At 56.1% G+C, this 26,680-nt stretch overlaps 1 protein-coding gene across 2 annotated transcripts in view; it reads right to left on the bottom strand.

Moving 5' to 3' along the window:
• Positions 1–6,344: 6,344 nt before the first annotated feature.
• JPH2 (junctophilin 2) overlaps positions 6,345–26,680 on the bottom strand; it is a 33,885-nt gene continuing 13,549 nt past the window's right edge. The window contains exons 3-6 of one of the 2 annotated variants that reach the window (XM_082325932.1): positions 15,317–15,435; positions 11,094–11,884; positions 9,912–10,009; positions 6,345–8,864 (exon numbers count right to left, since the gene is read on the bottom strand). In XM_082325932.1, the coding sequence (XP_082182058.1) occupies positions 9,929–10,009; positions 11,094–11,884; positions 15,317–15,435 (991 nt within the window). In that variant the 3' untranslated portion in view covers positions 6,345–8,864; positions 9,912–9,928. Of the gene's footprint in view, positions 8,865–9,911; positions 10,010–10,295; positions 11,885–15,316; positions 15,436–26,680 lie in introns of those variants that run through there. The other variant, XM_082325931.1, reaches the window with a different exon arrangement.

Raw genomic sequence — 26,680 nt, 5'->3', positions numbered from 1 at the left:
ACGAGCCAAACGCTAAAGCTCTTGCCAAATAAACCGAGTGTCAGCCACCAGTAACCCTCAAGCAACCATAAAAAATTCTTTGAACAGCCAATTCAGCCCCGCTCTTCAACACCATTTCCCACCTAACTAATTTTAACTACAGTGTTAAAGGCTCTTCGACGTTTGCCTGCACGTTGGAAAATATCTGTGTGACGTTTTTAAGAGCACAAGATGTTAAGTAACCGTCCTGTGTCTATGGGAAATCACTTCGCTGGGGGAGTCAGACCGGGACCTCCCCTCCCACCAGTATTTCGGGAACTGTCCAGGATCGGTTGCATTTTGGTGCAGGGTGGCTCTGCACGAACGATTATTATGCTGTGAGTTATTAAACTATCTATTTTGCCCCCAAAATAACTGAAGGATGAGGAAAGAGAACATTGGTTTTTGCAATTATTTGAAACAGTGAGTGTTTGGAATTTAAGGATTCGTGCCATTTTTCCGCTCTTTTGTGTATATTGGGAATTTAGGAACAAAGTTCCCCTTTACTGTTGTTAAGGAAGTTCTGCACAGAGATTTGGGATTTGCTTCTTGAAGAAAATGGAAGTGGTTTTGCTACAATGTGAGAAAATGGTTCCACTTAGCAAAAGAAACTATAAAATGAAGCAATTTGCTTGTAACGATCTTTTCTCTAGTACAGATTTCCCCTCCCCAGAACAGATTTTTCCTGAGCAGCTGAGAGCAAGTCGTTGATAAAAGCGTCTGCAGACAAACGCGAGCAGCAAGGACCAGGGTGCCTTGAAGCAACACGCGGGTAAGGAGGGCGGAGGAGGAGGACGGGGAGCCCCGGGGCGGCTGCTGGTCCCCTGGACGCGGCAAAATCCCGGACTGAGGTTTGGATGTGCCAACTCTTACCTTCGGCTGCGTCGGCTCTTATATGGGCTGGGTTGAGGCTGACAGGAACAACTTATTGCATAGCCCAGCCCTTCCTCCAGTGCATCAGTTATCTCCTCCCCCTCTCCTTCAGCCTCTACCCCTGAAGCCACTCCAGGCCCTGTCGAGCCAGCACGGGAATTCATTTTCTTCATCTTTACAGCCAGCTGTGGCTTGCGGCTCCCTGGGGCGCGGGGCCCTGAGCTCACAGGCACCTTTGGGTGCACACACGCCATAGCCAGCCCCGACAGCCAGAGACATACAGCAAGCAGCATCGCATCGCATCGCATCGCATCGCATCGCATCGCATCCCATCGCATCGCATCGCATCCCATCGCATCGCATCGCATCGCATCCCATCGCATCCCATCGCATCGCATCGCATCCCATCGCATCGCATCGCATCCCATCGCATCCCATCGCATCGCATCCCATCGCATCGCATCGCATCCCATCGCATCGCATCGCATCCCATCGCATCCCATCCCATCCCATCCCATCCCATCCCATCCCATCCCATCCCATCCCATCCCATCCCATCCTCTCCTCTTTCCCTCCCTGCTCTCCAGCCAGCTAATCCGTACAGCTATAAGGGGATGGGGGCTGGCAAGGAAGGAAGAGAGGAGCCGGTTAACCTTCCTTAGCAGTGCAGCAGACTGGTAACACCCTGTAAGCGTGGTGGGGCAGGGGAGGAGGAAGAGCCAGGACTGGGACTCTGCACCGCCGCGCTGCGTGCTTGGGTACAGTCAGTAGATCACGGCAGCAAAGCAGAGCCCGGCTGCCCTGGGGGCTGCGGGGCCGGGGGGCTGCGGAGGATGGTGCCTCTCCGGGGCATCAAACACAGGCAGCGCCTCCTCGGGGACGGGCTGTCCCTCATCCCGGCCCTTCAGCCTGCGGCCGCGGGTGCAGAGAGCAGCAGGAAAGCCAGCTTTGCCCCGAAGCCGCGTGGGAAGAGGATTTACTGCCCGAGCTGGGAAACCCACCTGCCTCCTGACCTACGGCGTTTCTCAGGCATGGGACGTGCGGTTTGACAGGCGGCCTCGATCTCTGCGAACCCAAGTAGCAGCTCAGCTCTGCAGCATCTCCAGCAGGATCCTGCCCGCCTCCCCATCACATTTCCAGTCTTCGCTGTTCCCCTTTATGCTTTTTTCCCCCAGACAGAGGCATCCTAAAAGCACTATTCCCTTAATTAAGTTTCAGCCCCAGGCCAACAGCTAATTGATGGTTCTGAAATTTTTTTGTTCAACATGCTTGGGATTCAATTAAAACCCTGTTCTCTTCTCCCCTTTCTGCCCTTACCTGCCAAGTACTGCGTGACCCTTTGTTATTTCTTGAGAAGTAATTGGCAGATAAATCCCCCCAGCACCACGAGATCTCCGGCAAACGCACCAGAGCATTAAACTCTGCAGATGAGGAATGAGTTCCTGCTCCTTCTCCCGGCACGTATTCTGACACGTTAAGAGGATTTGGGAGAGTTTTAGGTGAAAGCGGAGGCGGAAGGTCAGCACTCAGCTTGCTAAGGAGATGCTGGTTGAGAGGACAGGCAGCTGCGTGCTCTTGGGAAATAAATCACCAGCAGAAAGGAATTAAAAGAAGTAACTCATCGCTGTAATTTCCTCTGGATAGCCAGCGTCTGAAAAAAACCCTGAATGCTTTATAAGAAACCAAAGAGCCCCCTTCAAGCTTGAGCCTGGATCACCGTGTACCCTGCAACACCCCAGCCCGCTCATAAAGTCTGAAGCTGCATTTTACCCTCAGCATGTATTTAGTCTCAACAGCCTGAGCGTAGGCTGCGAGTTTATAAATATGCTACCAAACAGAGAACCTAGTACTCCTAAATAATTTACCACATTGAAGCCACTCCTCAATTTGATCTAACCTGATTGATTGATAGTTTCTTAATTACAGCCCTTCCAGTGCTTGTTGACCTGATCAAATGCCTTCTGCTTTCTTCGATGCCGCAGCAAAGTGCCCTGGCAGGAGAGGGGGGACCGGGCACTGGCAGAGCCCCGGGGAGGGGGCGACTTCGTGAGCAGGGCAGAGAGGCAGCGGCTTGGGGAAGGGCTGGTGGGAGAGGCGGGAGCGAGGTCTGTGGGCTGGGGGAACCACGGGTCGGCCGAAGCGCTCATCGGAGAATTCCAGCGTAGGAGACACCACGTCCAGCGCGTTTACTTGAATCTGGCCGGTCTCAATGCAGTATTGGTGACAGAGGCCACAGAGAAATCGCCGCTATGGAGCGTGTGGATGGAGCCTCAGCAACGGCCGTTTACTCCCGCAAAACACAGAAGTTTAAATAACTTACCCAAATCCTCAATTTAAGCTCCATTCAGGTTGTCTTCTTACCTTGTCTCTGGATTTGGGTGGTGGAAAAGGTGCTTTCAAGGGAGGACTCGGGCACCCACGCCAGCCTGCGCCGGAGGAGAGCATGGCCGTGCCCCGGGGCCACCCTCCAGAGCCACCCGCAGAACACCCTAAAAAGGGAGGAGGAGACCACGGGGGCACCCAGCACCCGCCTGCAGCCAGGGCGGGTTATTAGAGCCTGGCTTTTGCTCTGCGCTACAGTCCCGCAAAGAGCACATTATTAACGTTAAAATAGTGGTACCTTTGAATCAGTAATACTCAGGTCACTGAAGAGGGTGCTGAGCAACTGCTTAAATTTTTCAGAGGCACAAGAGAGGGTGGACAACCCATAAAGGGAGTGAATTCGCTACAGCCCCTTTTCAGTCTGGCCCCTGGCTGCTGCTTTGAGCTAAGGCCGGCCCCAATTAAGGAGCTGCTAATAAAGCCGGGGGGATAGTCCGGCAGCAATATTAATGTCATCACTCAGCCGTTATTTGTTTATTCCGCAATCCGTGTTTCCCCAGGCCCCCGAGGGCTCTTCGGCCAGCGCTGCCCCCGGGGCCCGTCCTCTCTGCTCGCTCGGAGGTTGCTCCTCAGCACCCTTCGAACCGAGGCATCCATTCTGGGGAGCGCGCCGTGATGCGCAGCGGGCCGAAGCTTCCCAGTTCCGCAGGAGGGACTCCAATTTACTAAAACACCCTCAGTTCAGCAGCTAACCAGCCCTGCCCGTTTCTGCCCTGCCGGGGTTTAAATGCAGACCCCGACGGGAGGGCGTCGGTGGCATCGCCTGTGCCCCAGCTATCGCCTGAGGAAGGGAACGTGACTGCAACACCACAGGTCCCCTGCGCCGCGGCTGATGGGCAGAAGCATTAAGGACAATCTGTGTTTTATAATTGCTGAGTTTTCTTTAATAACCGCCTCGTGAATTGTGCTCCGAGTGTGCTGTTCCTATAGAGACAGGGAATGCTGTGAGTGCGCCGGCGGCTGCCCGCCGCTCCTCCAAAAGGGAATGCCTGAAGCCACGAGCCGGGGAGCCTCTGAAAGCTTTCCCCTCTCAAGGAGAAGGTCCTGGGGTGGTCCTGGTGCTAACATGATTTTGAGAAGGTCAGCGAGGGCCCGTGGTCCTCCCGTGCTGGCTGATTCTGCCTGTCCTCGCAGGCACAGTGTGGGTGGCTGCTCAGAGGAAATAAAATAAAAGCAACTTTTTCCCGCCATGCGGGGCCAGCGTTTCTGGCAGAAGAGGACAGGAGCGGGTGGCCACCGTGGGACCCCTTGCTGCCGGTCCCGAGCCGGGCATGGTGCACCCTTGCCTTGGCCAGGGGGAGGGGAAAGCCAGCGCTTTCGGAGCCAGGGCTGGGGCTAAGCTGTGGCCAGGCGTGGGAAAACGTTTTGCTGGAGTTGCTACCAGCGGCTATTCCCCGGTGCATTACTGCTCCCGAGGCCTCGCTTCGGCTTCCTCCGGTCCGGAGCGAAGGCGGCGGTGCAGAGCCAGCCCCGTTCCTGGCTCCTGGGCCAGAAAGGAGCACAGTAACCCTTCTGCGCTTCCCGGCGCCCACTCGCTGCCAGGGCCACCTTCGCCCCAGCTCCGGCCCTTCCTCTCGCACGAAGATGAAGGCCAAGAGAGGGGATTGCTCCCGCGAGCCTCGATGCCCCGCAGGGACGGCGGAGGGCAGCGCGGCCGTCCCCTGGACGCCTGGGCAGGTCACTCTCAAAGGACACCGGGGCTCAGATTGCACCTTCCCTCCCAGCGGCGGAGGCCAAGGCTGCGGCCCTTCGGTCACAGGATCAGGCCAGTGCCTTTATCCCGCTTCTCACATGTCGGACACCTCCCTGCCCTCTTAGCCGGGAGCAGCGTGGGGATGTTACCCCTGAAACCCGCAGCTCCCGAGGCAGAGCCCCAGCACGGTTCCCCCTGCCCTGGGGAAGGGGCAGGCTTTTTGTTTTGCTTTTGTTGATATTTTTGAAGCAATACGTCATTGCTTTAGCAGCAGACCCACCTCCCTCCCGGCTGCCTCTGCCACACATGGGCCAAAGATCTGCTCCATTCATCAGCCTGAGATTTATGAGGTGCAAAGGGCTCTGGTTACCCCGCTGCCCCCAGCCTCCTCCCGGAGACGGGATGAATGAGATGCTGCTGGTTCCTCCCATACCAGAAGCAAAACAAGCCCAGAGGAGAGTAAAGCCATCATTTCACCAAACTCAGCTCCCGAAGTCTCTACCGGAACGTGAAATCTTCCGCCATGAGACCCCTTGTGCTCCGCAGAAGCCCGGGGAGGCCCCGCTGCCCGCGGAGGCTGAGCCTGCGTCCCGCCAGCCCCTCTGCGCAGCCCGGCTTTGCTCATGTGAGACACTCCAGAAATAGAAAAGGGATTGAAGGTTTTGGCTACTCTGGATTCCTCAGGCCCCCGGGCCCCGCTGCCCCTGGCTGGCGCTGGGCTCTGCTCTCCCACCCTGCGCCGTAAATCACCCTTCCCCCGGCTGCCATTTCCCCGTCCCTCGCGCCTGGCTTTCCTCTCACTTCGGCTGTTTCAAGAGGCTGGGCGCGAGGACGGCCACGGGTGGAGGAGAATCCCTCCTCTCCAAACCCAGGAGGGCTGTGGCACTGGAGGGGCAGGCAGCGACGCACGGCTTGGAAGAAACCTGGCAGCAGCCCTGAGGTCGGGAGGCAGCGAAGGGACCTGTCAGCGGCCGTCTGCATCGCCCGGCCAGGCTTTGGGCCAGCGAGCCGCCTTTCCTCCCGGCCCGGCTTCGGGCCAGCGAGCCGCCTTCCCTCCCGGCCCCGTGCAACCTCTGGCGGAGGCCAGCATGACGGTAGCACACAGAGCTTGTTCAGAGAGCTGGAGGTGTCCTCAAACGTCCGGCACCAAACTTCCAAGAAGCAGTAAATGAAAACAATTCTCTTTGCAAAGAAACCCCCATCAACAAAAAAAAGCGGATTTTTAAATAGATATCAGGGAAAAGCTAAAAACCCGTCCGATGCCACCATGCAAATTCTGCACCACGGGTTGATGAGCTCTCCTGAAAGACTGGAGTGAGCGGGTCAGCGCAGAGCGAAACCCGGAGATTCCCCCGCAAAGATCCGCACGGATACAGTGAGCAGATAACTGTTTATTATTGCACGTAATCCAGCAGAACAACCGACAGAAAACTCCGGACAGTAGTACACAGATTGTAGTAAACAGCTTGCAAAATCTGTGACGAAGGTATTTTTGTGTGAAGAGTGAAATGTATCTGCATCTTTGTAAGACCTGAAAAGTACAACACAATATCCTAGTCGGTTTTGAAAGCATGCAGTTTGAGGTAAATCTGTTATTTTGCATCTAAGAAAACGAAATCCCTAAGGGGCTATATATATATACGTATATATATCCATATCTCAGCGCAATATGGATATATTTATACGTCACATAAAAGCAAATCTACCTATTTTTCTCAGAAGGTTACTAGGAGGAAAGCACATTACCGAGTGCCCATCACATGCATAAAAAATTGGGGCGGGGGGGGAGGGAATTACCTTAGCACTGTTGAAAAAGATCCATTTTTGTGCTTAGTGATAAATAAAAGCCCCTCAGGTCTCTCAACGGAAATTGTCTTGGTGGTTAATAAAAGCAGTTGGCTTATTGAAACTGCAGAGCTGGCAAGTGAACGCCAGCAAATGAAGATAAAACATCCAAGGCAGCAGAGCCTGGGGTTTGCAATACATTTATACTTGAGAAAAAAAGAAAGAAGCAAATTGCTACTAAACTATGCTCTGTGGAAGTGTAGATGCTGCTGCACAGCGTTCTCAGGACTGGTACAGCCACGTGGCTTTTAGGAAGGGATCACATTCACTTCTCCCACAGTTAACACCACGTATTTGCTACTGTGGCAACGTTCCTGAGCTGAATAAGGTTAAAAAAGAAACTTGGTTCACAAAGAAAAGTACTGAATTATTCTCACTTTCTTATGCCATAATCAGAGCAGATAAATCAGGCAGGTTTTGCCCTGTGTCTCCAGTCAGTGTAAATCCCTGCCTGTCTGCCACCCCACCTCTGAAATCCGCTCAGATTGACCTTTGGAGCAGACTGGGCATCTGTTTTTTTCCTTAGCCATCATTTCCCCACTCTTTCCAGTCCCTCAGGTTTTCCCACCCAGTCCTGTGCAGTGGGACTTCAGGATACACAGAGGTGCACAACCGACTACAAATAACATTTCCAATTGTCTTAAAAAGGGATAGAAAATGCACATTGCTCTTAAAAGAGGGAAGAAACATATCCAAGCACTCAGCCTCACACTAAACCGTAACTTCATCTGTGCCGACTTTCTAAGCTCGCACTGCTGAGGATCAGAGCAGATCACGGTGGAACCGCCTTCCAAAGGCCATTCTCTGTCGCAGCTTTGGGAATATTCGGTGCAAACCGCCCAGGCCTCTAAGCCTCGCACACGAGAACACCAGCTAGAATTGCCCCTCTGTACTCTACCGCTGCTGAAAGCCTGGCTGCTGCGTATTTTTGAGCCTAACACCCAAATACACTGGAGTCACTCAGGTCTCCGCACCTTTTTCCTTTCGGGAATAACGTAACCTCTCCCACGACAGCCACTCTGCATCCCCTGGCTGGAACGCGTTCACGCTGTTGCAACGAAAGAGCACCGGAGCCCCCCTGCAGCCCGGCGCGCGGAGGGGAGGAACCTGCGGGCGTAGGGAGGTATTTTTCAGTAAGTACCTCCTTTCCATTGTAACTCGCACCGTTCTCATAGAAAAAAGGGGAAAAGGGACAAATTCAGCACATCTGTTTCCTTTCCTGTTACAGCGGGAAGTCACCCGCTGCAAGACGCTTCTGCACGGAGCGTTGCCGGTGGCAGGAGAGCGCTCGGACGGCGCCTGGTCCCGAAACGGGCACCACCTCCGCCCGCAGCACCCCCGCACGCACCAACAGCCGCGGAGCAGCCAGTCCCTCGCACCCCAGCCCGCGGCCCCCGTCCCTGGCGCTTCGGCAGGCATGGGCAGGACTCTGGTTACACTTCAACAAGCCCAGTTTCAACTTGCTCCCCCTCTCGGTCCTCCATACGCGGAAAACGACTCCAGGCGACGGGGAAAGGAAAGACTTTTTGTGCGTCCCTTTGGATGACGGCCGAGCACGGAGGGCGATGTTGTCCACCCCTAGCCGTGGCACGGCTCTCATGAGTCATTTTGGTTGCTGCGTATTGCTTCATCTCCACACCATGGACGGTATTCTTTGGGAAATCTCTGACACTGAGTCAACCAAGGGAGTGACAAAGCACATCAGTGTGCACGGATGAGACCTTCTCACTCGTTTTCCTACAGCTACAGACAAACCCCTCATCCCTGGCATGACAGGACAGTTGATGGCTTTGGTGAGAACAATTTAAGGCAACTGCTATTTTATACAAAGAAGAGAAGGAGGCTGAATTGCAGAAACCCTGGCTTTTCCTTGGTAGATTGCAGGGGCCAGCCACAGCCTGGGAGCAGGGAGACTGAACGGATCTTCAGGCGCTTTTGTTTAAGGTTCATGTTCGCAGTGCAACCTTGGGATCTCAAGTCCTCCTCTGAGGTGTTTCCAGGTGGCTGAGATTTAATCCCCGCCAAGGTCTGTGGTCTCCATCAGCAGCAACGCCTGTCCCAGACAGAGATGAACGGGAGGGTCAAGGGGGAGCGAAACGCACGACCGACGCGCCATCGCGGCTTTCGCCTGTGCGGGCTGCATGGGGACTAATAACACGACAGAAAGCAGTGCCCAGCGGAGCAGTTTTATCGCCGGGAGGCCCCGGGAAGGCAGCCCGATCCCTCACGGGGGCTTGGGAAGAGCCTCTCACATTATGTTCACGTGAGGTCCAAGGGTCAGGATCAGCCTTGATGTCTTTTTTTTTTTTTTTTTCAGTATTTGAGCCCAAGGCAACAGAAATCTTGTGCAAACCCATGACGCGTTCCTGTGTGCAGGAACCCCGCAGGCACAAGTAACCTCACAAGATTTCATTGCCACCAAATCCAAATGCAAACCCTCATCCCAATTCAAGTGGAAGACCTGAGCGAGCTCCGGTTTAACCTTAGCCAGATACTCATCTCGGCTCGTATTTACCTTTGGGAACACAGCTTCGTAACAACAGCAGCAGAACTAGCGCTGGTGCAATTAGAGCTGCAAATTTCAGAGTTTCACATTTTCTTTGTGTTCCTGCCTCTTGCTGGGCGGAGTGCCAAGAAACACTGCAACGCATGAATTCCCGGCAGCAGCGGCCACGGAACAGCAAATTCAAAGTGTTTCTTGCAGCTTATTTGCAGGAAACAAATTTCAAATTTAACATCACATATTCTTGCACTGGAAGTCCCCATGAATCACGTCCATCCAACCGGGAAGGCAAAACTATACTGTGGGATTGCATCCGATCAACACAGTTCCATTTTTTAACTTTGGGGAAATGATATTATGAAAAAGAGAACGATCAACTGAAATCACTCCACAAATCAGTCTTTGAACAGACAAGGGGTTACTGAGAATCTCAAGGCTCAACGCAAGGCAATTGGATCTATTGAATAAATGCCCGTGCGTCTCCATCACCAGGGCCTCCATCAGTGAACGATTTGCGGTGGCAATAAAGCCAGTCAACCCTCGACCGTCCACAGTGAAGCCTACAAATTGAGGCTAAAATCTCATTGCTCGCCTTACCTTGTCCGAGGGGCACATCATGTCAAAAAATGTACAAACAGGATGGCCAGACCAATGTTCAATAAGATGACCATGCAGATCACGATTGTGTTAGGTCCCTGAAGGAAAAACCCAAAACAGAGTATTATACACTGCAATTCCGGGTGAGGAGACAGATACAGCTTGATTCTGCTGTTCAAAACCACCAGAATCACCCCCTCCCGACACACACAAATCTGGCACTTAACAACCAGCCTGAATTTCAAACTAGTTGAGTATCTATCAATCCCTATTCCTATTTCTCCCCTGCAAACTCCTGCTAAGGAGGCTAAATCAGGCTGCTTCCGAGACGAAAGCAGATGAAAGGCGACCCTGACCACGGGCACACAAACTGCCGAGCCCATGTCAAGCTGCTCCTCCCAACTCCTTTCTCCACCCACAGCGCCCACGTTTGTAAAGTTGCCATTTTTAAGATGAACAAACACATCTGTATGAGATTGCTCTAATTTCAGACCGAAATATTTCCAAGCTGTGCTTTTCTAAAGTCGCGCCAGAACCGTTCACGTCTAAAGGGCTGCAAGATGAGAAGACGCGGGCTAATAAAACGTCTAGATTTACAGCTGTATTTGCTAACAGCAAAGTTGAATTTGTGTATTTTAAACCTGGGAAATCAGCTGGTGATTTGACACCGCCGTTCGGCTCATCAGGTGCCCCTACTGCAAAAGAGTAAAAGTGACAGGTAAAAAAGAAACTCCGCTCAGCTTTTTCTTCCCTGTCCGACATTTTCGCCCCAACTTCCCAGATCCCTGTTTGCTGGTAAAAGGGTGGGAAAAGAAGGGGAGAAAAGTGTAAAAAATGAATCAGCAAATGCCTGTTTTCCTTGGGTTCTGAAATAGGGACATGTCTGAAAGCGTATCTACCCCGGTGCAGAGAGGAAGTTAAAATACTGGGGTTATGAACGCCAGCCGCAGCAGCCGGGGCAGGGCGGGCTGGGAAGGCGGCGGGAGAGGGCAAACAAGACAGACCCTCCTCCAGCAAGCTCTGGGATCCCGCAAGGAGCCTCTGGGCACCGCTCGGGGCCCGCTGCAGCCCGAGGCCAGGGGCTCTGCACCCCTCGGGGCCCTTTCTGACCTCCTGGGGACCAAAATAAGGAAAAAGCAAAGGTGGCTCCCAGCGCTGCCTCCCGGGCTGTCCCCACGTCACCTCTTCGCACTCCTCCGCCTCCTGCGCTGCCGCCACCGCCGCCGCCGGGGCCGGGCCCCGCTTGGCCCCCGCCTTGGGCTCCGTCCGCCCCGGCGCCCTGGCCTCAGTCTTCCTGTCGGCAGCGGGCTCAGCCCGGCCCGCGGCCCTGCGCTCGGGGCTGGGGCGATGCCTCGGCTCCTTGGGCCGGGGCGGCTCCGGCTTGGCCTCCGCCCTGGCCGCCGGCTTCTCCTCCCGCTCCTGCGGCGGGGCAGGGGTGCCCCCCCGGCGCTGGGGGTCCCCCCGGGGCTCAGGGGAGGGCGGCTCGGGCTCGGGGAGCGGCTCCTCCTCGTAGTCCGCCGTGGGGGAGACCGGGGAGGTCCGGACGGCGTAGCTGTGGTAGCCCTTGAAGAGCTCGACATCGGGCTCGCGCGCCATCCTCTGCAGCGGCCCGATCTCCATCTGCTCAGCGGGACGCCCCCGGCCCCGCGAGGCCGGCCGGCCATCGCCCTCGGGGGGCACGGGGCTCCCGCCGCCCGCCCGGCCGCCCGCCTCAGCCCAGCTGCCCGGACGGAGGGCGCCGTCCTGGCGAGGGGCCGCCTTGGCCCGCTTGGCCTCGGGAGGGGTGGCGGCGGGGCTGGGGGCCGGGCTGGCGCGGCGGCGGGCCTCGTCCTGCTCGTGGAGCTGGGGGCTCTCGGGGGGCGTGGGGGGCGGCGGGGCGCCCTCGGGCCGCGGCGCCTCCTCCTCCATGTTGACGGCGTGCTCCGCGTTCTCCATGATCTCCTGCATCAGCTTCCGCTTCTGGTACTCGGGGCCTGCGGAGAGAGGGGTTGGCGTGAGGAGCTGCCCCGGGGCCGGAGGGACGGCAGGCCGCCCCAGCGCCACGCCACCATCGCGCCTTTGACAGCCGTGTTCCCAGCCCCGACGGGTTTGGGGATGACTGCCAGAGTGTCCAGGCTGGAGGCTGGGAGAGGAGGTGCTCCCACACCAGACCCTGCCTTCCAGGAGGGATTCCCTCCAGCAGCGGCCGGAGGCTCCGAGCCCCACCGCGTCCTGTCCAGCTGGGGAGAGCTGGGGGAGCAGGCGGGGAGCTCCAGATGAGGGTAAAGAAACAGGTCAAATCTGCAGCCTGGCTTTCTGTGGTCACACAGATGGGTTATCCTGGGGCTAAAGAGGATCCAGCTCCCATCCAAGTTTCTGTTTGGTTTTTTTTTTTTTTTTTAATGGCTGAAAAACTCTTCCATATGGCTTCTTTGGTGTCTAATAGTGTGGCAACTTCACGAGTGACACGGGGGATGCCCAGTCTCCTCCGGAAAGGCAGGTATCCCCAAATGATCTACCTGTCATCCCTCATGACGGCAAAAACACGTTCCTCATGCAGGGAGCAGGGCTGGCAGCTTCAGAGCCCTCCTCCCTGCACGGAGCCCCGCAACAGCAGCAAAATTACCTGGCACCATCACACGAGGAGACTCAGGGCTTCTGCTTTCGTTCTGGCCTCATCTCCCAGACCAACTTGTCAGCTCTTAGCAACGTTGCCCTCGCTTCAATTATTCACCTATCATTAAATCTTTACTTCTTGTTAACCCTAGGCCATGTCTGCAATGCAAATTGCAGCCCAGCTAGGGTCTGGGGAAGTCAGCCAGAGCGTAACACTGAAGATATCCATCGTGCTGGGCAGCTGGCTGAGCAAAATCCACCACTGAACAACGGGGAATATCTTTTGGAATAACAGCCCTGCACAGTGCTCTGCACGCCGGGACCCGCGCTGGGACAGGGGTCCCCGCTCGCCGCCATGATGCTCAGAGCAAGCAAGAACGAGAAGAGCACGCTCCTAAGGGGCAGCGCGAGGTCGCAAAGCAGCTTGTTTGAAAGTAAAGCACCTGCTTTTGAAAGTGGCTTTGGCCTCCTTCTGCCGAATTCAAGCGACGCTGAGGGGTGCAGAGGTTCAGGGCTTGCTCTGTGCTCCTGAACGGCCCAGACCCTGGAGCCGTGCCGTCCCTGGCTGCCTCGCGGTTCCTCCCCTCACTCCTCCACCCCAAGGACTGATGCAGACTTGAGCCTCGTCGGGAAATTGGGACCGGTGCTCCTTTCCCTCTAATAAATCAGCGGTGTGATTTGCACGCTGCTACCTCCTGCCCACGCAGGCAATGCCGGCACTCGGAGGGGGTGGCGGGGAGAAAGAGGGCACTGATTTTAGCTGCTCTGCCCTGCCTGCACACTCCTGTCAATCAGCAGGTGACCCATTCAGGGCCATTTATTTCTGGCTGCAAGTGGATGATTTGGAAGCCATTTCAACAGTTGTTCAGACTCCTCAAAATAGGCTGCCCGCAGCTCCAGGCTCCTTGCTCTCTCCTGCTGCTTTCTCCTCCTCCTGAATAATTCACACCAGAAAACCCCAGCTGCCTGGAGGGCACCGCGCAGCTCCGATCCTCCTCACCTCCCAGCACGACATTTCAGCAAGGGCTTTGGCTTACAACCCTCTCCTCTAAGCTATTCGGATTGATATCCTAAATGAAACCCAGGGCTCAATAATTATTGGAGATATGAGGCTTGCTGAGCAGGATTGCCCTGTGCCATAGCAGGGCCTCTCTGCCCGGAGAGCACGAGGGAGCGCAGCTGCCGAACGCTGCCAGGCTCTCCTGGCTCTGTGACCGGCAGCTCCGAGCCCTAGCAAGATCCAGGGCGGACTTCTGTTCCTGGACAGTGCAGCCGTGCACGAAGAGACATTTCCCCTTGTTGTGCACATAGGGAATTTAGAGATTTAGAAGAATCACAGAAGAAAAACATGCATCAGCGGCTCACAAGGCCATTGAGAGAGGCCAGGACTCAAGCGAAGCCCTGCATAAAAGCGGCGAGGGGATTCAGCACCCGAGGAGCCAGGAGCGGAGGCCAGGCTGCTTCAGGCGTTTTGCAGAGACCATTTCAATTGTCTCATTCAATTGCCATGGGTGGAAAAAATAATCTAGCTAGATGTCGAAAACCTCCCATCAGGAATTCCAGTTTCCTTCGCCTCTGTGCTATAAATACGCCAGTGTGCAAAGGGTGAATGTGGAGCTGTGAGCGGCAGCCGGGGGGCTTATGTCAGGATCAAGCGAGGGTTAGCTATTGTTAAATGAAGTGCCACGCGCTGGCTCACGCCCATGCCCGGGCATCGTGGTGTTTCCCCACCCAAAGCCAGCTCCGACGGGCATCGCTGGCGGTGGGGAGGAGCGGGCAGCCCTCCAGCACGGCATCTCCCCAGCTGGTAGGTGCAGGGCAAGGTGGGAGTACGGGGAATTCAGGCAAATCTGCCAGCATGACTCTCCCCGGCCAAGCGCTGGGTGTGAGCCGTTCCCTTTCCCGCTGCCGGGGTGGAGTACCAGAGACACCGAAATCAGAGCAGGAGCAGGCGGCAGGTTCTGCTGAGCAGGAGTCAACCTTTGGTTTCTATCCCCAGTTTCGCTGCTGTGATGGTCCCTTGTGATCCTGCCTCAGCAGCCATGGGGCACTTGTTCCAGATAATAAGACAGAAAGGATAAAAATGTAGGCACTTGGACCCTTGCTTTCTGCTCCGTTACTACCTTTCCTCTCTGGAAAGGAAAGCTTTCCAGGAAGAACATATCTCTAGCTAACGTGGTCTAGGGAAAGGTAATGGCATTCACAATGCTGCTTCTAATATTACACTTCCTATCTACTAATCCTCAGTGCTTGGTCTCACAGAAGGAACCTCCCAAGCGTCTGCCCAGCCAAATAATCAGCAGTGATGCTAACAAATAAATAGGGAATCAGGGAAGTGGTATTTTGCATTAGCAACTTTCTTGTAGGATATGACAGCCCCTAATTAGCCGAGTCTGACCGTCCCCTGGTGCGGTGTGGGGGCCCACAGGACATGGCCTTGGGAGTCAACGTGCAAAGCTGTTCCAAGAAAAAGCCAGGAGGGATATATCTGCAGGAGCGCTGCAAATAGAGCCGAGCTTGCTGCCTGCCCTGCCTGGCACTGGGAGTGCTTCAGCCAGTGGAGAAACACGAGGGGAAGGTGAGGGACTGTGGGTTTTTCCTGCAGGCTACGGTAAGATATTCCAGCAGGTAAAACAGCGGTGTAAGGAGGACAGCAAATCATCCAGGGCAGGGGGCTGGCTCAACGTGCGTGAAAGAGGATTTAGGCTAGACAGGAGAGCAACTTGTGGAGTTATAAAGCGGGTGAAGCATTTGAACAGATTCCCCAAGGAAATTGCAAAATCCCTCTTAGAAGATGCCTCTGGTCCTACCTGGCTGGTAGAAGTCCGGGGAGAGCTCCCTGGCCATCATTCTGGCTATGCCCGATTCGTTGTTAGCTGCCTGAGCTGCCTGCTCAGACCCTTCGGCCTTGGCTTTGGCATGAGCCGTCCTGCGGAGAGAAGAGGGGACAACAGTGAGCACCGTCCGAGCCAAGGCTGTCCCAGCTCGAGCAGCGGACCCTGTCCAGCGACAAAATCAAATCAGCCCATCTGGCATAACAGCACTCGGCGCTCGCCCACTGGACCCAAAAACCCCACGCGTGAGGAGAAAGGCCCAGATTTCCAGCAAGTGAGGGGCACAGATGCTTAAAGGCTACGGCGTGAGGGTTGCACGTAGGCACGGAGGGGAACAGGGCAGGTATATTTGCAAACGTGAGCATGTTCATGCGTTGCAGCGAGGCAGCAGGTGCTGCAAAATGGGCTTGCCGCCGTGCTGCGAAGCACTGAAAACCTAGCTCAGAGGAATGCCCAAAGCATCACCACAGGCATCGTTGGAGCAGAAGGGGACAAGAACGTGAGGGCTGAACACCGCTGTGCTGTCACCAGCCCTGAGCTGCTGCACCTCGCCAGAGGCAGCGTGCCCCTGCCAGGCACACTTTACCCCAAATGTCTCTCCCGTAGCTCTCACGCGCGTTGTCCAAGGGGCTCCTTTACTCGCCGCAGCCCGCGGGGCTGCTCTCACCGGTGCTGGGGAAGGCAGAGCTATTGCCTCCCTCTCAGCTTGGCTCCCCCAGTCCTCTCTGCTCCTTCCCAGCGCATCTCCTCCTCGCTCCAGAGGGCTATAGGGCTACCAGAGTTATTTCGCTGGCCGGCTGTCATATTCCTCGCGTGCCTCGCACTCGGGGCTCTCTGATCTTGATGCTAAAAGCAGGGCTGGCTTTACAGCCCAGCTGCTCGCAGTCTGGGAAGGAGCTGACTTCAAACAGCAAAATCACACCTCAAAAAGAAGGGAGGGTGAAGCACCGTACCCTCAGCTGCTTTGTTCCACCCGGGACTTGCGGAGAGCTGCTTTCCCCATGCTCTCACTACCGTCTTTCCCGAGGCTCCCCGTATCTCCCCTGCTGCACGTAACGGAGCGTACGCTGGCTGCACATGCAAAACCACATATTTTTGTGTGGATAGTTAGATAAGCGGTTAGCAGTCCTCAAACACCAATTCACTATGAATGACAACCTTTAATGTGGTCTTAGGGTGGCTGATGAGCCCATTTCAGACTTGGGTTGGTATCCGGCCATGTTTTAGGACAAAAAAAAGAGGAAAGATGCAGTTCTCATCCCTGCAGTGAAAATGAATAGCTGCGGGGAAAAGAACTAAACGTAGGGCATTAATCCCAGCTGATACAGGCAACAGTGTGACTTGACGGGGAGCCGAAAACACTGCTCAGGGCCCTGCGATAGAGAAGAGGGTGCGGAGCTGCTGTGGCTCAGCCCGTCTCTCCCCGGGATGACATCCCGCTCCGCTGGAGCCGCGGTTCACCTCCCTGCCCACACTGCCGCGTTATCTCCCCACTTTCTCTGCAGGCTGAGCTGCCTGGGATTGCTGTCATTCTTGGCCTTTTTATCCAAAATTATTACCGCTCCTGAAAAACCCAGAGACAAGCCACGATGAGGCAGAAAACAGCCATTTTAAGCCGTTGCTGACAAGCAGGAGGTCTGAGGCAGCTCTGACCAGAGAAAGCACCTCCTTTTTTGGTAGCATATAATCAGCGTGATTAATTCCACTATAATCTGGCAGGGGCCAAGGGGGGATGTTTCTGTGCTCTCCCCGTCTGGGGGATCAGAGCGGGCTGGGTGCGCTGCACGTGGGGCACACAGCCTGCCCGGCGCCGGGAAGAAGTTTGCAAAGTGAGGATCCAGCTCTTCACCCCGGCAGGACGTGCTCCGAGCCCTGGCTTTGTCCTGCTGCTCTCGGAGGATGGGATTCACCATACAGAGAGAAAATCCTCCCTTTCAGCCACTGGCTGAGCCAGGCAGAGGCTATCCCGGCCACTTCCCAGCCAGCTGGCCCCAGCTGGGGGAGCAGCAGGCAGCTCCTGGCAAGCGGGTGGATGCTTTCCTAAAGGTGACTTCCAAAAAAGTAGCCTAGAAGTGGACTGGATGCAGGGTCTGCTCCCTCCGCTCGTAAGGACAGAGCCGGACTCGTGCCGATGGGTTACCAAACGGGTGCAGATGGCTCCCGCGTGCTCGGCTCTCCCCCAGCATCTGGGGCCAACGCAAGGGAACAGCCTGGGGGTGTCGGAGGTGACAAGGCAGCTCCCGGTTACGCTCTTCTCCTGCTGGAGATTTCCTTTCCTCCAGAGAAGCTGCTGGATGCTACCTGGCTATTGAGTACTGCCATTCCTGCGGGTAAAGAGATGGCGTGGCCAGCAAGACCCCAGCTTGGCTTGCAGAGGCTGTGGTGAGGACGCTGTGGGTGCTGAGGAGCTGAGCCAGCTGGGCTGAGCCATCGCTGCGAGCCACCGTGGCCCCAAGGCTAGCAGGGCTCTACAAGGAGCCCTCCTGGGCACTGAGGGGGACCACGGGGCAGCTCCCGAGCTCCCCACAGGGAGCTGTGACAGCAAGCTGAGCGGCAGGGCTTTGGCATCCCCCGCTGCCCTGGGGATGCGAGCTGCGTGGCAGCTCTGCCCGGCTCCCTCCGTCGCTGCGGTCACTTATTACAGCAGCAGCCGGGTGATGAACATCTGGCTTACGGAGGCACGGCCTGGTGTTTTAAGTACATCTCCCCTGGCTGTGCCGCGCATCCCCGGGGCACGAAGGGAAGGCGCTGCTGCTCGCGGCCCTCCAAAAAGCCACGCTGAGGGTTTAGTAACACCCTGACAAAGCACAGCCTGGAGGAAAGGGCCCAGCCACAACACCACCACCTAACTTGCCTAGAGTATTTCTGAATTTATTATTTACCCGCACAGCTGGCAGTGCCTGCGAGCTCAACGCAGAGAAAAACTTGGCCCCGGCGGCAAAGCAGGAGACAAATACCAGCGGCCCTGGGAGAGCCCCACGCATACAACCCGCCGCTCAAAAGCCTCTCCCAGCCCACGGCCGGGGTCTGCTGGGCCCAGTAGTTCCAAACAAAAAGCTGAGGCAGGTTTGAGGGAGGCAGGGAGGTGATCTTCAAACCTTCGACAGGAAACATCCAAGAGGAAAAATTTCTTCCAATGTTAAGATCTGCTCAAAAAACAGAAATCAGCTTTTGCAAAAAGGAAAATGCTGGCCCTTTTTTATATGCAGATAAATTTGATACTTTTCAGGCAGCACTTGAATCAGGGCCACGCTTTTTTATTTACTGCTGGTTGCGCTGTCAGCTGCCAGCACCTCTGCAGAAAGCAGCCCGTGCAAAAACCAGCAAAGGAGAAAGTCTGGAGATGGAGGAGGTCAGGCTGAAACTGAAACGGCCCACAGATTTTATAGCACCCAGCAGCAGAATTCAAAAGCCCCTTTCCAAGGCAGCGCTGGAAAATGAGCCACGAACATTGAACACGTCCAACTGGGAGCAATAAACACAAAGAGGGGCCTCTACAAACCAACGCCGGTGCTCCCCGGCCCCAGCGAGGCAGCGCCGCCCGGGTGAGCGCTTCCCAGTTTCACCCTGAGCCATCTCCCCGGGCAGCACCGTTAAAAATAGCTCCGGTGAATTCTTTGGAAGGAGGAGCAGCAGCCCCGCGCCCGGCCGAGGGGAGGTATCTGGGCAATGCCTGCAGCCCCCGTCCCAGCCCCGCTGCCGCTGGGCCGCGGCGGCTGCTCCGGAGCAGCCCCGGGCAGGGAGGCTGCATACCCCAGCTGGACGGGTTGGCGAGGGAGGGTTAAACGCATCTGCTGTTTTATTTGCTCCTCTGGCACGGCTCTAATGCTCTAATTGTGTTTGTACTAGCGCAGGACAGAGCAGCGCTCCTGTCCTTCCTGGCCCTCTCCCAGAAACGCTGCCCGAACCATTCCTCTGACTGCTGCCAAAATCCCCCGTGGATACCCGAGCCGCCGCTGAGCGCCACGCTAGCAGGTGAGACCCAAACCCAAACCCGCACGCCCGTCTCTTTGGACAGTTTATGCAGTTTTGCACATCCACGTTGGATTAGACTGTAAATGAGATTGGAATTAGCAGAGAATACTGCAAATACCAGAGAGGGCTGGGGTGCCTGCAGGTGCGGCGATGACCTTGCGGCTACAAACAGGGGAAGAGCTCAGCTCTCTGCCCAAGCTATTGCACATTTGCTTATTAAGGGAAAGACAGCCCCGTCCAGCACCGTCCTTCCTTCTCCAGGGTCTCCCTCATCCCACTGATTCAGCAAACCCTGAGGAAGGACAAACTGAACGCCTTTTTCTTGCCATTCTCAATACAAGAAGCTGCAAAAAAAGGTCATTACGCAAATAAAATTCATCAGTTGGCTCTAGGAAGGAATACTTCTGCTAAACTCCCCTCTCCTGGAAAGCGGCTTTTCCACCCCCAGCCAAATTCCTGCTCCAGTATCTAGCAGGAATCACTTTGTCCTTCTGAAGAAACTTAAGATAACGGTTTGTCTTGGCAGGAATGTTTGCAGCCCTCAAAAGGGACACAGGGAAAGCTGCAGAAGTGCTTCTGCTGACAGCAGCATGGTCCCTTCTGCGTTCACATCGCGAAGGGCAAGGACGCAGACCTGACCAACACAGACCTGTGCTGGGGGCTGGACTGGGTGACCTTTGAAGGTCCCTTCCGACCCAGGCCATTCTATAATTCTACGACCTGAGCAGGACAGGCACGTTCTGGCTTCTCCGTTTTCCACGTTGTCTTTGGACTGGTGTCACCTCTCTAGTTGGAGCATCCTTTTCTTCCCGCTTAGTCCCAATCCATCTCCTTTGTGCCTCTCCCTCCACGTGCCTGCAGATACCAGCAAAGCTCTGCTGCCCTCATTTGCCTGGAACCAGCCCGTGGGACTGAATTTCCCTTTTCAGTTCATCGCTTGTGCCGCTTTCCCTGCCCACATTCAAAGCCATCCGCGTGTCCCACCCCACGGGCGGCCTGCCCTGGGCGCCAGCTCTTCCTTTTACCCTCCTTTCGCTCCATCACTCGTGTGCATGCACCCACTCAATTTAGACTCCGATATCCCCGGGATGTGTGAGCCTTTGCTGGTTTACATTATGGACTCTGCACCTGCAAGGTGTGATTTAAATGGTGAATTAAGCACAAATCAACACAAACTGCCTCCTAAAGGGAACACCTCCATACCACTGTAAGAGAAATGCAAAACGAGAAGCCATCCTGACCTTGCAGAGCAGCTCTGCCCTCCAGCCTCCCTTCCCCTGCAGCCAGCTGGTGATGCCCCAGGCTTTTCACTCATGGTACCAGCACCCCGTAGGTGCCCAGGCTACTTAGCTGGGTAAGTTGGACCTTTTCTCCTTCCTTCCAGAGAAAGGGCACGAACAGGCCATTCGGCCAGCAGAAAAGCATCCTTTTCCGTGCCATGCTTCAGGAGCGCAGGCCTGGCAGAGCTCCCTGCCACCTAATGAGCTCAGCAAGCATTAGCCTTTATGATTACTTGGTGAATTTTTAAAATACCGAAATGTTATCCTCAGCTCTAAATAGCTCAGAGCCACTTGCATCTTTCACCAAGGGATACTTCCCTTCGGAACAGTTAAAGTAATATTAATCTTACAGCAGACAGATCTGCAGCTGTCTTCAATAAGACGACGACCTACGCACCCCAGCCCTGCGTACGGGAGATTTGCTCAATTAGTCTCCGCCGCCCTGATTGCCCGGCGAGCCGAGCAGGGCTGGGTGGGCAGGTAGCCGGCAGGGCTTGGCCGTGCCAGCCCGCAGGGGAGCCCGTGGGCTGCGACGAGCCGGCGGGGCCAGCACGGCCTGCAGCTGCTCTCCGTTTCCCCTGCAGCCCTGGGATGCCGGGCGGCAGCTGCCCAGAGCCGGCTCTAAATGGAGCGGTGCAAGCCGGGGCCTGCCGGCTCAAAGGGCTGCCGGCCACCGGTACAGCAGCACGGCCCCGGGGCCACTGCACTGGCCCCAGACGGGCAGGACAGGCAGCTCCTCGCCCTGCCAGAGCCCCTCCTGCCAGCACAGCCAGGCTGGGAGCAGCTCATGAGAGCATCCACAGAGAGATCTTTGGGGAACAAAAGGGGGGATTTGCAGCCGCCCGCTGGACTCCCTCCTCCTCCGCCCGGTTTGCAGGTCCGCTCTCCTCCGCGCTGCCCTGGGTGCAGCTCAAGCAGAGCCCGGAGGAGCGACTCTCCCAGCACAGCCGTGGGACTACGCACAAACGCCACTGATTTATTCCAGCTTCCACCACACCAGTACCAAAGGGGCTCAGCTGACGCCCTGGGGACCCTCATTGAATTAGCTACCGCCGCGAGATCAAAGCAGCCAGGTTATCCCACTGACAAGTGCATCAAAACATCCTTACAGCACATACGCAATCGGGCTTCCAGCCTTTCGTCCCCCGCGTGCTCCTGCCTCCCTGCCTGTACCTGCACTGAGCAGGCAGGGGCTGCTCCCTGCCCTGCCCAGGGGAATGAATTCCCACTTCCAAGAAAACACCAGGGCTGCGGCAGTCATTTGTTTCGAGGGAGCCCAGCCTGACCCAGGAGCTCGTACCCAGCCCCAAGCTCTGCCTGAACGGACGGCGTCCACAAGCTGAGTGTGTTTTACCCAATTGCCAGCTCCCCCAACGCTAAAATGGGTCAGAAAGCGCGTTTTCTCTATAAGGTTGTTTTTTTCAATTTTTTTCAATGAGAAGTTTTAGCAACTTCTAACTCGAGTGTTTTTCAGATTTCAGCAATCCAAACCAAAAGAGCGAGGAACTGCAGTACCTGTTTTGTTATTTTTTTTCCCCAGTCAAAAAAGAAAAGCAGGAATTTTTTTTGTTTTGAGGTAATGAAAGCAGGCAGATTTCTTCAAATATTGCATTTGGTCAGAAGCCCAATTATTCATCAAAACTTAACGCAGAAGCATTTTTCTCCCAGCCCTATAGGTCTCTCGAGTTGACGTTCACAGATTTGAAGTCCAGGAGACACAAGAGAGGGAGCGGGGAGCTGCCAGGGCTGCCAGCCCTCCGCCGGGCTGCGGCACCCGCGTTCCCCACGCCTGCGCCCAAAGCTGCTGCGGGCGCCCAGGCAGGTGGGATGCCGGGAGGGACCCGCCGCTCGCCGAAGGATCAGCAGGCCTCGCAGGAGCGAAACGACAAAAACTTGGACTCAGAAAGGCAACAGGTTCTGGCTCGGCACCAGGATAAGCTGAAAAAAATGCACCTCCTCCAGGAGGAGGGAGGGTTTCTGTATCTCAGGCTTTATATTTAAATTGGACATTTTACTTAAATATTTTTTAGTTTTCAAAATAAGCCTATTTCACATTCCACTGAAATGACGATAACCTCTGAACGAAGCCTGATTGAATCAGATGATTTGAAAGCCCAGCTCCCTGCTGGCTGATTTCGAGCATTTGGATGGGAGTCAAAGCCTTCCCTCTCGGCGCGGCAGCAGATCAATTGAACGAGAAGCTACCATTTTCCACAGTCATTTTGCAGATTAAAGTCACACTTCATTCTTCCCTTTCTGTGCTTGGAAGCTGTTGAGATAAGGATTTCCCTCAAGGGCAGACTGAACAGCCCATTAATTCCACTCTCCCTGCCTGGCCAGCTCTCTGAGTGGTACCCACCGCTGGGACTGACCATCCCAACTCTGCTCCTCTCGAGGGGGTCCCTGCAAGCCACAGCCCCGCTCGCTCCAACCCCAAAAGCCCAGGAAGCCCTGGCGAAAGCAGTCTGCAGCCCAACAGATGCTTTCTCCTTGGAGCTACTGAAAGCGCATGCTTCCTCTTACCCTAATAGGGCATGAAAGTGCCTAAGGAAATTCATGCGAGGCGGGTGGAAAACAGATAAAGCCGCACACGCCCTCCTCCGGAGTCAAAACGCATCTCGGCGTAACAAGCACGGTGGGCCAAAAATGCGTCAGTGCCGGAGCTGCGGCCAGCCTGGGCTGGGGATGAGGCCGCTCTGGGAAAGGGCTGAACGAAAGGGGTGAAGGCATCACGTCATTGCCTGTTCCACGGCACCGAACCCCTCCAGCCCGCAGAGCCCCACGCATGGTGGGGACACATCGTGGGGGTCCCGCAGTGGGGGACGCACATCGTGGGGGTCCCGCAGCCCGGGCAGGTGTCTCATCCCGGCGCTGGACCCGAGTCCTGGGGCGCGCTGTCCCCATCACCGCATGGGACAACGGAGAGGGGCTCAGCCGAAGCCTGCAGCCTGCTCCCTGCCCAGCACGGCAAGGGTGAGCTAGAAGCAGGGGTGAGCCCCAAGGTCTTTTGGGGTGGGACGAGGGAGGCAATAGAAGGGTCAGGCAGCAGTTTGAAACAAGCAATGCTTCTACAGAGCTGGAGATGGCTGCTCTGGGGCAGCAAAACCAAAAAAACAGCCCAAGCAAGGCCAAACCAGCCCCGTTCAGCCCGGACCACGAGGCTGCGGAGACCAAGCCCTGGCTCTGGGTCAGGAACTGGGCGTCCCCATCTCTAAGAGGCGAGTGACCCGAAGTCCCCGAGCTCCCCATCCGAGGTGTGAGGAGGCTTGGGTGGAAGCATTCCTCCTAACCAAACCACGCGCGGTCACAACGCAACACCGTGACATAAGGCAGCCTGCGGTGTTCTCGCTCCAAGAGCTGTGAGGGAAACCCAAGCCGACGTGGTCCTCACCGTGGTGGCACGGGCCAGGCAGGTTCCCCCTCACCGTCGCCACGGATGGTTATCCTGGACACTGACCTTGGTTCGTGCTGATAAGCGACGCGGAGGAGGTCACGCCTGCTCAGGAGCTGCAAGGGGAAAAGGTTTTTGTTTGCCCGGTTTCATGGGAAGGAGCGAGTGGTGCTGGCACCAACGTCACACAGAAAGTGGGAGAGTCCCAGCCCTGGGCTTCGGTTGGTGTGGAAATAGATGCCAGCGACTGGGTTTCTATTAACCAAGAGTGAATGAAACAAGATTGTCCTCTTTATAAACACACTGAGCTCTCTGAGAAACGTCTGCTGGGAGAGCAGGACCGAGGAGCGTCCCATCGCCGCTGTGTCCTGGCGCCAGTGTCCTGGCACCCAGCTATGGCAGGAGCCACACGGCTGCCCTCATTTCTCCCTGCCCGTGTGCGCGCTGGCTCGTTCCTGCCCGGGGAAGCGGAAAGATGCTCGTTCCCACTGTGGGGGCCGTGGGGCAGCCAGAATACCTGGCCATCAAGGCCCTGACCTTGGCTCCTGCCACTCGACTGCCTCCAGGTGCGACGGCACCTTGCTGAGCACGAGCCCCACCGGGGACGTGGCACCCTTCCGTACCCCGCGGGGGATTTTAACGAAGCCGGGGCAGTCCTGCCCCCCTTCACCTGCACCCACCTATGTTTTTTAAGCCTCCTGAGAGGTCAGGCTGCAGCTTCTTCGGTGTCTGATCTCACAGCTGCAGAAATGCTGCTCCCGACTCTCGTGCCTCTCCCTGGCAGGTCCCGCTCGGAGGTGAATTCCAGCCAGTATCCCACCCGGGGCCAGGACAAGCTCTGCCCATCTCCTGCCTGCTGCTCCCTCCTCGTTACGCACCCATCCATCGCACGGCGTGTGCGGCCCTGGAGCAAAGAGGTCGTGAAGCTGGGGCAGCAGAGGAGGATCAGCCGCTCTCCCAGGCAAGGAGCCCGCCTGGCAGGGACTGCCTTGAACCACTGCTGCCCGCTCTGGCGGGGTGGCCAGGAGCATCCTACCCTCTGGCCTCGGACCTAAAGGTCTGGAAACGCACCGGTGTGTCTAACACCTGTGCCGCTGGCTAAAAGCCCGAGAAAAGCAGAAAGCAGAGGGTGTTTAAAAAAATCCTAAAAGTCTTTCAGAGCAAACCCTGAGTCTGAGCACAGGGGTTCAACAGACCCAGAAATCCCAGGTGTGAACTCCCCAGCCTTGGGGAAGCCAAGCTATGCCGTCAGCCCCAGGATGGCCGAGGCCACCAGGGCCACCGGGCCAGCCCAGCTCTGCCCTGGACACAGGCCAGACCATGCCTCACCAAAGAGGTGCAGCGGGAAGACATCGCTTTGGTTGCCCACCTTCCCCGCCGACGGTGTAAACCCCTGAGAGCACCGTGGAGGGAGGGCAGGAGCTCGCCGGGGCAGAGTCGCGCCAAATAAAGCACCTTATCGATGGAAGCGCGCGGCCGAGCTCCAGCGGCGTGGGCGGCCGCGGGCCTCGGCTCTCAGCTGTCGTGCTCAGGCAGTGCTGATAAAGCTCTGCTCTGCCTGCCCTTATTTAGTCAGGAGGCTCTGCTGACTCCAGTGATTTCAGGACGTCATTTGCACCATACACCCGCGTTCCCCGAGGAGACGCTCGCTGCCGCCTGGCCACGCAGGCTGGAAATGCTGAGCGCAGGGAGACAGCGGCAGCGCTGCCGGGAATGCGGCCGGGCAGGGGAGGTTTGGAAAGCGATACGGGAGCCGTCAAGCACTCCTGTTATTTGAAGGGAGAGCTAAGATGTGCCCCGAAGACATGGGTACAGACAGAAAAACAACTTAAGCTTCAAAACCAGGCAACAGCTCACGCTGTGAATGATGCCCACATGTCGCTGCCGTGGAAGCCACAGCAACGTGATTTCTGACGCCAAGCGCTCACTGCAGCTCTGCAACGCTTTAACGCAGCCCAGTAAACCCCACATCAACAGGAATTAATGCCTAACGTTTCAGAATGCAGTTTAGAAATTCTTACAGATTTCTATCCAAGCAGCAGCATTGCAGGACCTCTATAGATATTACGTCAAAACCAAAAGTAAATTCAAAATGTATTCATTTTCAGTTGTACTCTCCAGGCATAAAACACCCCAGCTGCACAGGGGCTTCAGGGCCAGCATCTGAAGACAAACTGGTGAAGCGCAGCAGCCTTTATTGGCCCTTGTGCCTTGCTTTCCTATTGATCCCGTGGCATCTGGCAGATACATCTGAGGTTTTGCTAACGGGACATACGCCCGTCAGACGATCTCAGTGTGGCCAGACCCGTGCCTCGCGGGACGCGCGGCCAAGTCCTTCCATTGATTTCGGTCCAAGTCACTGGGAAGCACAGCCCCGTGCAGAGGCAGACCACGGCAGACACTGGTGCAGTGGGATGGAGGTGGGATTTGCAGTATTTACACTCATTTTGTCCCCCAGAAGTGCCAGTGAGAAGGAAATCCCCTGTACGAGCTGCCTGGCTACTGAGCACACAGCTTTCAAAAAACCAGCGTTTCCCCCTGCAGCCGGTCCTGCCCTTCCTCTTGCTTTTTATGTAACTCAATTTTATTTTATTCTAAAGAGGTGAAAGCTGACCACTTCCAATCTCTTTCTCCCTGCCTTCAGCGGGACCGCCGTCCCCACGTGTCAGCTGAGCACGTACTGCACAGGCAGCG

The sequence above is a fragment of the Platalea leucorodia genome (genome assembly GCF_965183815.1).
Source record: "Platalea leucorodia genome assembly, chromosome: 13".
Lineage (NCBI taxonomy): Eukaryota > Metazoa > Chordata > Aves > Pelecaniformes > Threskiornithidae > Platalea > Platalea leucorodia.
The sequence above is the reverse complement of the archived record's forward strand: the minus strand, read 5'-3'. Positions and strand labels throughout refer to the sequence as shown.